At 42.1% G+C, this 15,452-nt stretch overlaps 1 protein-coding gene and 1 long non-coding RNA gene across 2 annotated transcripts in view; one reads left to right on the plus strand and one right to left on the minus strand.

Annotated features, from left to right (window-relative positions):
* LOC110255453 (uncharacterized) overlaps window positions 1-12,855 on the minus strand; it is a 31,343-nt gene extending 18,488 nt beyond the window's left edge. The window contains exons 1-2 of the long non-coding RNA XR_002335705.2: window positions 12,650-12,855; window positions 7,326-7,866 (exon numbers count right to left, since the gene is read on the minus strand). This is a non-coding gene — a long non-coding RNA (uncharacterized LOC110255453). The remainder of the gene's footprint in view (window positions 1-7,325; window positions 7,867-12,649) is intronic.
* A 93-nt stretch (window positions 12,856-12,948) lies between these two features.
* On the plus strand, window positions 12,949-13,503 carry IFN-DELTA-9 (interferon-delta-9). The gene has a single exon (NM_001164848.1). It carries the CDS (start codon window positions 12,949-12,951, stop codon window positions 13,501-13,503), a length of 555 nt encoding a protein of 184 aa, NP_001158320.1.
* The last annotated feature ends 1,949 nt before the right edge of the window (window positions 13,504-15,452 follow it).

The following is a 15,452-nucleotide window of genomic DNA, read 5'->3' on the forward strand; positions in this document are numbered from 1 at the left end:
AAATTTTTAAATTCTTCTAGCAAATCAAATGCTCTCACAGCTTTATCGAACACCACATTAAAAATACCTCTGACATCTAGTGGGCATCAAAATAAAACACAATCAATCAGTGCACTGGCACCTAAATTATTTAGTAAGTAGAAAATGATATATTAGGTTTAAACTTAAACTATGCAGAAATTGAAAGCATGCTGATGCAAACAAAATTTGAATTTTTATGCATCTTATCCAGATGAGATGACATTCTGAAGGCATCAATAAAACTCTTCCATAAAAGCACTGAATGTATATAGAGCCTAATGTGTCATAGAAGACCTCTGCTTAAAACAAACGAGAGGCACCAAATCTACATAATCCAAACAAATTATATTTTAATGCAATATTAAAAAATGAAAATTCAAAAACATACATGGTGAACAAAATACCAAAATTATAAATAACTGACCGTGCCCTTGCAGGTCCTTGCAGGTTCTTACAAAGGAAGCCTTCAAGTTGCTATGAAATTTGGGTAAACTCCATTTATTCTATGAAATTCTTACCAAAGTAAATGAAAAGATCAGACCTGCTAAATGTCCTCAACTGCTTGTACAAAACACTAACTCTTCTTTCTAACAATCTAGTCAATGCGAGGTCCTATGGAAGGACTTTCAGTAACCTGAGTTGAGCAAAAATTATTTAACACTGTCACAGAGTCAAGAGAAATTATTGAGCATTATAATTCTCTCAATCAAAAACAAGTAAAGAAATAATTTGGTAAATAGTACTGAGTTTGATTCCATTAAAGCCAGGGAGGTAAAATTATATTAAATTATGCTTCTAATATATAGAAAGTAAAGTTTAAAGTAATGTTTGAGAAAATACTGGTAGTATCTTTATCTAATATTTAAATTATTTTCAGAAAACGATTTTTTTAAATTATTATTTTTGGCCCTGCCCTGGGCATGTGTAAATTCCCAGGCCAGAGACTGAACCAGTGCCACAGCAGCAACCCTGAACTTCAGCAGTGACAATGCTGGGTCCTTAGTCACTAGGTCACCAGGGAACTTGCCATGAAACTATTTTTCAAATATAAATAAATGTAAAATACCTAATTCAAAATAAATATAATATAAATTAAATTAAAAATAAATTTCATTTAAATACACAAAAAAAGGAAAATGCTGAGTTTTTAAACATTCCTACTTTTCTGTTCTTCAGTTATTTTCTCCCCTACTTTTGCGTAGTAGCCTTGAACGACACCACGAAACTCAGCCTCTGGAGCAGAGCCTCGCATCCTCTGGCCTCAGCTGTGGCCGCTCCCCCACTCACCCCCAATACTGTCCAGTTCTCCCACTGCCTTTGCTTCCCCCTTTCTCTGAGCTGTCCATGGAATACGCCAGAACAATCGGTAAAATTGGCTACAACTCACTCTGATTCCGAGCCTCACACCCTGAAGAAAACGAAGTCTTTCCTAAAAAGGCCCAGATAAATTTCCTGGGCGAAAATAACGCACAAAACACAGGGGAAAGCTCAGAAAATGCAAGGTTCCATTCTCCCTACCAGAGAAAAACGGCGCTGACGAGGCCGCCGCAAACCGAAGGTTTTCCCCACACTAGTAAATCACCACAAAGCTGCTCTGTGAGGACCAGATGCTTTCTCTCAGTCCGCCAGAAACGCTGAAGCTGCAAACTCAGAAGCCACTGTTTCCCAAACTCAATAAAAAGACACCCTGCGCCCTCCTGCGGCCGTCTAGAGAATTTTAACGTATAAAAATTTTCAATAATTTTGTTTTTGTCTTTTTTGCCATTTCTTGGACCGCTCCCGCGGCGTATGGAGGTTCCCAGGCTAGGGGTCTAATTGGACCCGTAGCCACCTGCCTACACCAGAGCCACAGCAACGCCGGATCTGAGCCGCACCTGCGGACCTACACCACAGCTCATTGCAACGCCGGAACCTTAACCCACTGAGCAAGGCCAGGGTTCGAACCCACAACCTCATGGTTCCTCGTCGGATTCGTTAACCACTGAGTTAACCACGACGGGAAATCCAAAAGCTTTTCAATAATTTTAAATCATAAAATGTTAAAAATATTTAATGTAAAATAAATATATAAAATTAGATTTAAATTAATTTTAATATATAAAATGCTGTGAGTTTTTAAACATTCCTACTTTTCAGTTCTTCTGTTCTTTCTCCTCCACTTTAATGTTGTAGCCTTGGAAGACCATAAATAAAGTCAGAGGAGCTAGGGGCACAGCTTCCCAGTCCTTGGCCCTGGTGGTGGCGTCGCTCTAAGTAACCCTCAGGGCGTCCCCAACACGGGACATGTCCAACAAAATGGAAAAAAGCATATATATATACACACACACATATATACACACACATACAACACATGTTGAGAGAGATAGGGAGAAAGAGAGGAGAGGGGGAGAAAGGGAAATACACACACACACACATATATATACACATATATATATATGAATTTTTCCTTTCTGCCTGAGCTCCTTTAAGTCCCGGACATGTTCCTAACTCTCCTCCCTGGAGGGTCCCAATATCTAGTTGATTGGTGTCCAGATTTTAAAGGCCTTTCCCTTTTCCCTGAATTTGACTTTCTTCCCAGAAACAATCCTGAAGCTGAAAACATATCACAACATGTTCTAGTTTGGAGCCATCAATTCCCGCAGAAGCGGGCACTGGTGTAAACAGGCCTGGCTAAAATCTCCCACCACAAAGGGAAGGATGCACGGGGGGCAGGTGCAGAAAATGAAAGGCTCTGTGAAAGCGGCGGCTGAGCTCCCCGCTGCAGTCAGGCTGGAGAAGGAAGTTGACTCACTGCTCTCACGGCCCCACGAACTCCCTGGGCTCCTGCAGCACCTCGCCCGGGCCGGGGCTCCTGCTGATTGCGACGCCAAGGTGCTCCCCTGGGCCAGAGTTCCCGGTAGGGAACCTTAGGCGAGTCCTGCTAGGTGGGCAGCACGCCAGCCCATAGCAGCAAGTTCCAGCGCCCCTTCTCCACCGCTGGGGCTCAGTGAAGAGAGCTTTGCTAGATTGCTGAGGGGAGGGGGAAGCCAAGTTGCTCAGATTGCCAGGTGAATGCTGAATTTCTAGACTCCTGGTCTGACCGCTGATGGCAATGGCGATGATCTGCTCCATCCCTCACATTTTACCCCTTTGTATATGTCCTCTTATATTTTTCCAATCACTTCCCATACTCGTGTAATTTGGTAGCATAAGTGTTTGTTACCTTGAATCCACTAGAGCCATCAGCTTAGTGTTTTCTACAGAGGACTCACTGAAATGTTTGTGATTTCATCACTCTTTGGTGCAGGAGCCACAACTCTCAAGGGCCTTGCGTATTATGCATCTCCTAACTTTATGGTGAAAATTAATTGAGCAAACTATTTGAACCACCTGGGATAATTAAATACGGTTATTTTATCATTCTTAGGAGGAGTAATTTTGTGGCTCACATTTAAGGCCCTCAGAAATAATTGCCAGTTGGTAATTTTATATTTCTTATTACATACAATAATCAGAATACATTGTTATTAAATTAACTCATCAACAAACCCAGAGATAGATGATGATTAATGAAAATATAGAGAATTTGTAACAGTGAGATATTTAGAGACACAACAATATCAGTCGGTTAGAAGTAGAGGGCTTTCCTGAAAATAAGTGATGGTTCAATACATGCAGTTGGCACAGGCATCTGATGTCATGTACAGGGAGGTGGACTGTGGAATCTGACATACCAGGTTTTGAAACCTGGATTGGCCATTTACTTATTAGATGGGTTGAGGTGTGGAAGTATTAAATGAGTCCCTTACAAAAGTCAAAGGAATCTACACTTCCTATCACCCTCATTTTAGATAAAGACTGGAATTTATCTGGTAGGCGCTTGGTGATCTTGTTCCCAGTAGAACTGCAACATTTCATTAGTAATCAATTCAGGTTTAATGTGCCATTAAGAAATGAAGGCAGCATCAAGGAATGTGTTTTTTGCCTCAAATAAATGTCAGGAATGAAATTTATCCTAAGGACCCTTGCCATAAACACAAGACCTTGGGATCCTATCACCATGTTATGGACCCCCAAATTCATATATGGAAACCCTACCCCCTATGCGATGGATTAGGAGGTAGAGTGTTTGGGAGTCATTCAGATTTGATGAGGTTATGAGGGTGGGGCTCAGAGGAATAGGATTAGTGCCTTCATGAGGCTCACAAGACAGCCTGCATTCTCTCTCTGCTCCCCAGCATGTGAAGATACAAAGAGAAGCTGGCAGGCTGCAACCCAGAAGAGGGCTCTCACCAGAACTCAACCATGCTGCCACCAGATCCCAAGCTTCCAGCCCCCAGAACTGTGACAAATACATTTCTGCCATTTATAAGCACGTGCCAGTGAAAGGCAGTCAGGTTCAGCATTTTGATAGTCAAAATATTTCTTTAATTCCTGAGTTTTCAACTTGTTAATAAAGAGCTTCTTCAATTCCTATTTCAAAATTACGTTAATTTTATTTTCTTCCTATCATCCAAGAGGCTAGAATGAAGGCATGTTTTTATACATTTTAATCTGCTCAGGGACAAATCTCCTTAAGGCACGAGGTCATTTTGCCTGGTTTCTAAGTAAATCTACAAATACCTTAATACAAAAATAGGTGTGCTTAAAAACTCTGTGACAGGCCTGATAAGAAAGGATTTGTTAATAAATCCAGACTTATTAAACATTCAACATTTTTGTTTTACACTTCGCAATATTTTGATCTGAAGACCTGTTTCTTAGTACATTATACTTCTGTACCTGTTTAAAGTTACTAGAAATTGTTTAGCCATATGAAGATCTAATCAATGTGCTTGTGAAAGGTATCAAAGAAAGTGTCTCTCAATTTGTTGTCTGAGTTTATTATTTCATTGTGCTAATATGAAATCAATAATTATGCAAAATTTCGTAATGACATGACTAGGAAAATTCCACTTTTCCTAAGTCAAAAATTGTATTTTAAATTATTAAGAAGGTAATCCATGTTTAATATTTATTAAAGAGTTCAAATTATTTAAATACTTCATTTAGCAAATTTTTAACATGGTCAACACTGGTACACATGCTTGCACAGAACCTATCTGCCTGAGAAGAGATGGACCTTTGGCCCATCCCCATTCCCACCTCCATTCTCACATTCAGACCTTATATCATTTTATAAAAGAAAGTCTCTCTTAGACATCCCAAGACTCACCATGGCTGTTCCAGGGTCCAATTCCTCATGGAGGGTCAGTTTCAGAAGATACAGCTTTGGGGAGAGATTCCCTTGCTGCAAAGTGGAAAAGGCTTTAGCGAGATGCTTATGCTTTATCAGTGAGCTCCTCTCTCTGCTGTATCCGCATCTTCCTTTGGACAGGCTGGGTTTTGATCAACATTAAAAGTGCTTAATTTTCATCTTCGACTTCCGGAATATGACCATTCCTTCGCATTACAACGATATTATTCTGTTCATACCCAAGCGTCTAGAACATCCCTGCAATATGAGTCCCTATCTCTTCACATGCAGCTCATTTCTCCAATTACTAGAATCTGGTGCCTGTCTGCTTGTTTTCTTGAAACTGCTCAGCCAAGATGCGTAACAAACTACATCTTACTGAGGCCACAGTTCACTGTCAGGCAGCCCCAGCTGACATTTCAGAAGCATCAAACACTTGTTCCCACATTGACCATTTTAAAGTTGGACCTTCAGCTGGTTTCCATGTCACCACCATCCTCTGCTTTTCTGCTCCTCCTCTTCTCCTGCTTTTGCTGACTCCTCCCTCTCATCTTAGGGACCTTTGGTTTTTCTCAAAATTCCACACTAGGCATCACACTTCGTCCTCTCTGCACAGAGTCTCAATCTCCCAAATGGTTCCAAATGTCATCTCTGAGATTACAACTTCCATATGCATGACTTTACCCAGAGTCACATCTCAAAACACTTGTTCCTCTCCAAACCCTTTATCTGCCTGCTACCCTACACGATCTCCACACAACATGTCCACCACTGGCCATCATGCTAACCCTGCAGACCCTTGAGATGCCAGCTCACCAGCTGCTTCTTCCAGAAGCTTTCTCTGATCCGTGGGATCCCACATGCTCCCAGTGTCCTGCACTTTCCCTGTCACAGCATCAACATGCCTTTAGTTGAATGCTCGCCAACCCATATCCCCACCAGACTGGAAGCTCTGTGACAATACCAAGGTGTCTGCTCTGTACATTGTATCTGGCACCCAGCACAGTGGCAACAAATAGAAGGCATACTCACTACCTATTTGCTGAAGTTTAAATTCCATGATTCTAAAATGTATTTCGCACAGTTTCGTCATCATGCAACTGCTGAAACTGAATAAACAACCATCAGACATGTTTTTTCAAGAAAGTACAAGTTAAAGGAACAGCTCCAATAACTATAGGACCTACTGTACAGCACAGGGAAATCTACTCTATGTTCTGTAATTACCCACCTGAGAAAAGAATATGAGGAAGAATGGATATATGTACATGTATAACTGACTCACTGTGTTGTACACCTAAATCTGCACTCCACTGTAGGTCAACCACACTCTACTGTATTTTAAACAATAAAAATAAATTTAAAAATTAAAAAAAGGGAAGAGGTCCTGCTGCGATAACCTGTCCTAGTGCCTTATGCTTCTCCTTCCTAGCCCAGCAAGGGTTCCCTCCTAATTACACATTAAGCCCTATCCTCTCCAGCAGAAAAGCTCCAAAAAAAAGCAGTATCTTTGTTTCATCTACCAATATATTCACAAACACAAGTAAACTACTGGGGGCCATGTGGCATCAAAATATGTTAAGAATCAAGGAAATCAATAAAACTAATTATATTCATTTTTGATTTTAAGTCAGATTTAGGTTTAAGGACACTTTGATTCTTCACTGTGCCACAGTGGGAACTCCAACACTGTGATTCTCTTTAAGAGTCTGAGTAAAACCTAACCATTAAAAATATACCTTGTGCACCACCAAAGCAAAATTGACCACATCATAATAATAAGCATAAATTTTGTAAATGCAGCAATCATAATAGAAAGATAATTTCTAATTATTACAAATCTTAAAATATATTTTCTCTGGATTCAAGAGTCTCACCTCCAGTTACAACTAAAATCAATGTGCTGAGATGACTCAATGCATTTACAACCGAAGCAGAAAAGTCTTTAAACTGAGGGAACACTGACACACAAGAGGCACCTATAAGTAGGTAAAACCCAATTGCGGATGACTGGCTTCAAGTCTCCTTGCCCACTTCTGGGTTTTCTCTGAGGTTGATGCTACAGGGAAAGCACAGCCTATTTTCATACCTTAACTTCCAGTCTGACGATGTCCCACGCACAGCGGCTATACTTTCTTTTCAGATGTAACCTGGTCCTTCAAAAGGACTTCTTCAAAGTCAGGCTAGAGTCCTCATTTCCAGGAAGGTCTTTTCTTCCCCAGGCTACTGCACCAAACTGGTCTGCAGAGCTTCCTCCTGCTGATCAAGCCCAGTGAAGAATTTCAGCTGTTTGTGCCAAACAAGTTGAAGCTCGGCTGGATCATCTCATGGAGAAAGAGGTGGCCTGAGTTTTTTGGAACTGGCTGCTGTTCAGCTTTTGGGGAACCCCAAAGCATTCCTGTCCTTCAGGCAGGAAAACAAGGAGGACTCTCCCCATTAGGTGCAGAACTGTGGGGGTCTCCTGCTTTGGCAGGCCATGGATCTGGGCCAGGTCACAGCTAAGTCTGCAGACGGGGCTGGAGACCATCATCCTCCATGTCACCAGTGAAGAGCCTGGCAGGTCCCCAGTGAGCTTGCTGATGCAGATGTCTGGCCATAGGAGACGTTCTCCAGATGCTCTGAATACCTGCCTGCAAGGGACAGTGTTATACAGGCCGGGGTTGTCATTTCTCTTCCTATCTCAATGTTGTTTCCACGTTTTTCTCAATACCTCTTCCAAGTAATGTGACAACTCCAATGCCTCATTTGGTTATGACACTGGAAATTAAACACATTCATGGAACATGACAGAGGACCAATCTAGCAGGATGTGTTCATCTAAATGAGACCCAGCTTGAAATAAAAATCTGAGTCTCAATCTGTACCTCTTTTAATTCTAATAAGAAGACTTACAGACTTGAGATTGCTCTCCATTTCCACACTTCTGAATGCATCAAAATACAACTAGCCTATCTGTTTCCTTTTTAAGAGGCTAAGAGACATTACGTTTGAATTCCTTCACATCACTTTCAGGCCTCACAGCTCATATATCCTGACATAGACTATGGACAACTATGCACAAACATTAACATCAAGGGTTAATTCAGGAGTTCACATTGTGGCTCAGTGGAAACCCAATACCATCCATGAGGATGTGGTTTGATCCCTAGCCTTGCTCAGTGGGTTAAGGATCCAGCACTGCTGCGAGCTGTGATGTAGGCTGCCCATGCTTCTCAGATCCCCAGTTACTCTGTCTGTCTTGCAGGCTGGTAGATGCAGCTCTGATTTGACCCTTAGCCTGCGAACTTTCCACTTTTTTTTTTTGTTTGTTTTGTTTTTTTTTTGTTTTTGTTTTTGTCTTTTTGTTGTTGTTGCTATTTCTTGGGCCGCTCCCGCGGCATATGGAGGTTCCCAGGCTAGGGGTTGAATCGGAGCTGTAGCCACCAGCCTATGCAAGAGCCACAGCAACGCGGGATCCGAGCCGCGTCTGCAACCTACACCACAGCTCACGGCAACGCCGGATCGTTAACCCACTGAGCAAGGGCAGGGACCGAACCCGCAACCTCATGGTTCCTAGTCGGATTCGTTAACCACTGTCCCACGATGGGAACTCCACTTTCCACTTTTAAGGCAGCTCTTCCCCCCATCTCTCAAAAAGGGGGAAAGGATACTTCAAACCATTCTCTTCTTTCTGTCACCAAAATGTGCTGACTGCACACCTACATGACAATATGCTTGGCAGTGTGGATTCTAGAGAAGTAAGGCAGGGATGCAGACTGCCCTGCAGGGAACTGGGAGGACAGACATCAGAGGCAGGATTAGGAGGAAGGAAGCAGCACATGCCCAGTTCAGCTGAGGGCCAGTACTCAGAGCTAATAAAGAGGAGGGGCTGAGGGCAGCAGAAACCTCCACTTGCACCAAATCTGTGGTCTCTGACCTCAAATGACATCAGATTTTCATTTAACCTTCTAAAAAATGGAAACAACTGAACTAGTGGTCACTCAGGGATTTGTAAAGCTGAAGTAAAATTAAAGTTGCAAAGTACAGGCTGAGAATCTCAACACGGTGAATGCTGGCAGCTTTTATATTAATATAACACAAGATAACCTGTAGAGTCCATGCTCAGCCCAGCCCAGAGAAGCTATGACTGCAGCTCCCTTACCCACTGTCAGGGGTCTGCAGGTTGAAGCTCAAATGCAAACTCTAGGAGAGACATTGCCTGCTGCACCGTGAGGGAGCAGAGCACAAGTTTCCACTCTCAGAGCAGTGCCTGTGGCATTCTGGAGAGAAATCCTGCAGCACTTGAAGTGCTCTGCAGAGACCCAGCATTTAGGACACTTGTCTGAAAAAATATGGTTGTTCCATGAATCACAGAAATGAGATGAATAGTCCTACCCTCATCCTTAGTCACAGACCACCTCTGGTGATGTTAAGAAACAGATTTTTTTTTTTAAAAGTTGTACAGACCAGGACTTGGATTAAAAATGCAAATCGGGGTAAGGATGGTAAGAAAGAAGACATTCCTGTACTTTCACCAGTGAAAGATCATCACACTAATCCTAACGATTTCCTGGGGGAGTATTAGGGTAAAGTAAGCAAATACTTTCCACAAACAAGGATTATAAAGAGGCCCCAAGTTTATGTAATCAAGATAAGGAATATTTTAATGCAATATTTAAAAAGAGAAAATTCTAAATTTGAGGAACAAAATCTCAAATTAAAAAAAAGACAATATTGACCCTGTACTTGCAACTCCCTGAGAGTTTTTCAAAGGAAGCTTTCAAGTTGTCATCGACATTTGGGCAAATTCCTTTTAATTTATAAAATTCTTACCAAAAACGTTTTAAAAGGTCTGACCTACTACATGTCCCAACAGCTTATACAGGAAGTGAAATCATTTTTCAAACAATACAGTCAAGGTGGAGTCCTGGAAACAGTCTTTCAGTAACCTGACTTAAATATCATTAAAAAACTGTCACAGAGCCAGGAGAACATGTCAAACATGGAAATTCTCTCAATTAATGCCAAGTTTTTAAAAAATCTTGAAAATATTAATATTAATTTAAGGCTTCCATTAAAGTCTGGAAGGTAAAATTACATTAAATGATTGTTTTAGTTTAAAATAAGTAAAGTTTTGGAGTTCCTATGTGGCACAGCAGGTTAAGGATCCAGCATTGTCACTCACTGTGGTGGCTAGGGTCATTGCTGAGTTCCATCCCTGGCCCTGGCCTGGGAAATTCCCTATGCTATAGGTATGGCCAATAAAAAAAAGTATAGCACTGGATAATATCAAGTCACTTAGGATGGAGCATGATGGAGGATCATGTGAGAAAAAGAATGTACCTATGCATGTGTGATTGCGTCACTTTGCTGTACAGAAGAAAATTGACAGAACACTGTAAACCAACTATAATGGAAAAAAAATTTAAAGAAATAAATAAAAATTTTAAAAAGTAAAATTTAAAGTTTGATATAATGCTGTTTTAATATTCAAATATATTGTAATATTCTGTTTAATATTTTAAAATATTTCAATAAAATATTAAAATACAAAAATAATGTAGAAGTACTTAAATTACGCAGATATAAATGGAATTAAAAATAAATTTAATTAAAAATATGAAAAGTAAAATGCTACGAGTTTTTAAACATTCCTACTTTACAGTTCTTTAATACTTTCTCCTCCACTTTAACGTTGTAGCCTTGAAAGACACCAGGAAAGTCACAGCGAATCTAGGGGCACAGCTTCCCCAGCCTTAGCACCACTGTGGAGAGGATCCAACTCATACCCAAGGCATCCCCAACGCCCCCCAACCCTCCCACCGCCATCGCGTTCCCGTTTCTGTGAGCTGCACCTACACTGCGCCCGAATCAGTAAAATCGGCTACAAATCGCTCTCGTTCTGAGCCGCACACCCCTCAGATTCTTGGGTAAAAACGGCCTCGCTAAACTTTCTGTGCAAAAATAACACAGAAAATTCAGGCGAACGCTCAGAAAATGCAAGGTTCCCAGATCCCTACCAGACAGAAATGTCGCTGGTCAAGCCGGGACTAGCCTCGCTCTTCAGCAGTCAGGGACTCAGAAAGGAAGGTTGTTCGTGCACTATTAAAGCAGCACCAACTTGCTCCGTAAAGATCAGCTCTCTCTCACTGCCAGCCTCACGGAAACTACAGCCTCTGAAAGTCCGTGTTTCCAAAACAAACCCCATAAAAGGACATCCTGCGCCCTCTTGCGGCCGCCTAGAGAAGCACCTTGCCCTGGGTTGGGGAAGGAACAATGGGATCTGAGCCTAGGCTGAGACCTACACAAACCAGGGCTCACAGCAAGGATGGCTCCTTAACCCACTGAGCGAGGCTAGGGATAGAACCTGCAACCTCATGCTTCCTAGTCAGAGTCACTAATCACCGAGCCACAACGGGAACTTCCAATTTTGGTTCAAAATAAGCAAAGTTTTGGAGTTCCTTTGTGGGGCAGCAGCTTAAGGATCTTGGCATTGTTACTGCCATGGGTTGTATCATAGCTGTGGCTGAGGTTCCATCCCTCGCCCTGGCCTGGAAACTTCCCCTTGCCATGGGCTTGGCAAAAAAAAAAAAAAAAAAAAAAAAAAAAAAGTTTAAATACAGTTTGATATAATGGTGTGTTTTAATATTCAAATATTTTTAATATTTTCTTTTTTATATTTTAAAACAGTTCAATACAATAAAATTAAAACATAAAAATAAGTTAAAGGTAATTTCAATTAAACGGATATCAATTAAATTAAAAATTAATTTAAAAATATAAAAAGTAAAATGCTACGAGTTTTTAAACATTCCTGCTTTTCAGTTCTTCGGTAATTTCTCCTCCATTTTACCACTGGAGACTTGAATTACACCAGGAAAGTCACAGCTTTCCTGTCCTCTGGCCTCAGGAGGACAAGCGCCAAATCGCCCCCTGGGCGTCCCCAACACCTCCCAGTGCTCCCATCGCGGCCCCGCTGCGTCCCGCCTTTCTCTCTTTTTTTTCTTGCTGGGGCTGCATCCAGGGCATAAGGAGGTTCCGGGATAGGGGTCGAATTGGACCTACAGCTGGCAGCCTAAAGTACACACAGCCACACCAACGCAGGATCCAAGCCGCCTCCGCGACCTAACACCATAGCTCAGGGCAACGCTGGATCCTTAACCCACTGAATGAGGCCAGGGATCAAACCAGCAATCTCGTGGTTCCTAGTCAGATTCGTTTTCAAAGACCCACAATGGTAACTCCATGCCCCCCCTTCTCGGAACTGTCCTAGCACCGCTCCTAAAAAGCCCCAATCTGTAAAACTGGCTACAACTGGCTCTCATTCCGAAACAGATTCTTCCATTAAAAATGGCCTCGCTAAAGTTTCTGTGCGAAAATACCTCAGAAAACTCAGGCGAACGCTCAGAAAATGCAAGGTTCCCAGATCCCTACCAGACAGAAATGTCGCTGGCCAAGCCGGGACTAGCCCCGCTCTTCAGCAGTCAGGGACTCAGTAAGGAAGGTTTTTCGTGCACTATTAAAGCAGCACCAACTTGCTCCGTGCAGACGATCAGCTCTTTCTCTCGCGCTGCCAGCCCCGCGGAAACTACAGCCTCTGAGAGTCGGTGTGTTCAAAACACCGCCTAGAGAAGCACTCTGCCCTGAGTTCGGGGAAGGAACCTTCTCGCTCACAGTTTAGCAGTGCCCGCGCGCCCCCTGGTGGCCCTCTCCTGAATCGACTGAAATTCTCAATGGCCCACATCCATTTGCTCCTGGCAGGGGTGATACTCTCCTCCACTGCTGCTGGCACTCTTGGCCAATTCTCTGGGATCCATAGGTTAGAGAACAGGGAAATCTTCATGCTTTTAAGACAGATGAAAAGGACCTCCTCTCAGGCATGCCTAAAGGACAGAACTGACTTCCAATTTCCTTGGAGAGGAGGCAAAACCACCAGAACACAGACATCTCAAGGCACCTGTTTCCACCCTCTGATGCTCCAGCAGATCATCAACCTCTTCAACACAGAGAACAGCCGGGCTGCTTGGAACAACGCCCTCCTCGATCACCTACTCTCTCGCCTTGATCACGGCCTGGACCGACTAGAGCAGATGGAAGGTGACAATCTGGCTTGTGCCTATTTGGGAAGTGTTGTCCGGAAATATTTCCAAAGAATCCATCGCTACCTCAAAAAGAAGGAATATAGTTCCTGTGCCTGGGAGGTTGTCAGAGTAGAAACTGAAGTGTGCCTTTCCCTTATGCAACAATTGTCAACGAAGAGTCAAGAGAGAAAAAAGGCACACTTGTGACACATCTTAATCAGTAACATTATTGCTTGATTTGACCCCCAAAGCAATCTCACCTCACATTTCCATACATGCTGAAAAATATTTGAAATGAAAATCATGAAGTATCAAAAATATGTTTCGGGAGACTATGATTATTTCACTGAATAAATGTTTTGTAGAGTAATTTCTTAAATTTGATGAAGTTATTGGGGGCCATTTGCTGTCCCTATGTGGGAAGTTTATTTTTAATGGAAAGGTTTTCAGGACAGTCTGTTGTTGCAGACATTGGTCAGTTGACTTAATGCTAGCTGCTGCAACAAGTGAACAGCAAACTGTCAGCAATCTGATCCTAAGAGAAATTTAACTTTCCTTTGTATCAGAGCACCACACAGGCACTCCTGATCAGATGAATCTTCTGATTCGCTCTGCTCCAAACAATGATTCGATGACATGGGAACCTGCTATTGTGTGGCCTTGGCATATTCTATGTACGACTTCAAATTTCTCAGTAGTGTTCAGGTTTTTTTTTTTTTCCCCTAGTCTCAGAAAAGGGAGTAAGTATGGGGACAGCATGGGATGTCTTCAAAGGCCAGGTCAGTACAGGGCAATGTCACTTCTACTCACGTTAGCAGGCCCGAATTGATACTCATAGGAATCTAAGTGCAGAGAAATTGGGAAATGATTCCATGACTAAAGGAAGAGGGGAAAAGTGTAGTGAATAAGAACACCCTTCATTGGTACATTATTTGTACTGATGACATTCTGGGTGGGAAAAAAACAACCAATGTTCTTGTGTTCTTGTCTGCACACAGTTTTAAAAAAACAATCTGAGTTGATTATGGAATAATTATTCCATAATTTCAATCTAGGTATGTTTACCTGGCTGCTTCTCATTAGGAGCTCTAGCGGCACTGATTCTGAAAGAATGATTCAAGTTGATCCCCAAAGGCATAGGCTAAGGAGGGAAGTATCCATATATGTAGACACATTACAAGTTGTTGCCTTTTTCCCTGAGGAGCAAAGAAAAAGTATGATCAGGCAGCTCCTTGCAACCTCTTGAGGCCCTCTGAACTAAAAGTGAGACTGAGACTTCAAGTTACATCCAGGCCTGTGATCCTCATCCTCATCTTCTGCATACTGAAAATGAAAACTTGAAGAAAATAATCCTGCAGATAATCTTCAAAAAAGCCTCACACAATATTCCCTTAAAACATCCCTTGTAGAACCATGAATAATTCATAAAGGGTCTTTGCATTGTCGTCCTCTCACACCACATCTATATAATACATGTTGGTATTATTCCTTCTATTATTGCCATGATGGTTCCCTGCTTGACTATTGATTGAGCTCTTGACACAAAAGCTGCTGTCCTACATACCTAGGAGATGAGGTTGGGCCACATGGTTTCTCTCCATTTAGGTATTTTACACACTCCTGAGTAGTAGTCTGAGGAGAAAATAGTTCAGGTCATGTCTTGGTCTATTCTTGCTTCGTCCCCAGAAGAGCAAAGACTGGGTAGTTTGTAAAGAGCAGAAATGTATGGCTCACTGGTCTAGAGCCAGGAAATCCAAGATGAGGGTGTCAGCGTGGTGGGATTCCGGCGAGAGCCTGCTTCAGATCTCACGTTGCAGAGTCTCCTGTAATGTCACAGGGCAGAAGAGTGAGGGCTTTTCCTCAGACCTCTTTTGTAAGGGCACTAATTCCCCTTGTGGGGCCTCCATCCTCATGCCCTAATCAGTTCCCAAAGGGCCAATCACTTAATACCATCACATTGGGGTTTGGAGTACAAAATAGGAATTTTGCAGGGTCTCAAACATTCAAAACATAGAGATCTTTAAAGACTATACACCTGGCATCTAAAAGTAAGCTTATAGTCATGTTGAGTAAAAAAGAAGAACGAACAGGGTTGCAGACAAAACAAGAAGAGCAAGGACTCAGAACAGAAACTCTTGAGTTTTGACCTGAAGTAA

This window comes from Sus scrofa, chromosome 1 (assembly GCF_054392235.1).
Source record: "Sus scrofa isolate SSC_HxYL_T2T_F1_AM1 chromosome 1, Sscrofa_HxYL_maternal_Yorkshire_Landrace_v2.0, whole genome shotgun sequence".
NCBI lineage: Eukaryota > Metazoa > Chordata > Mammalia > Artiodactyla > Suidae > Sus > Sus scrofa.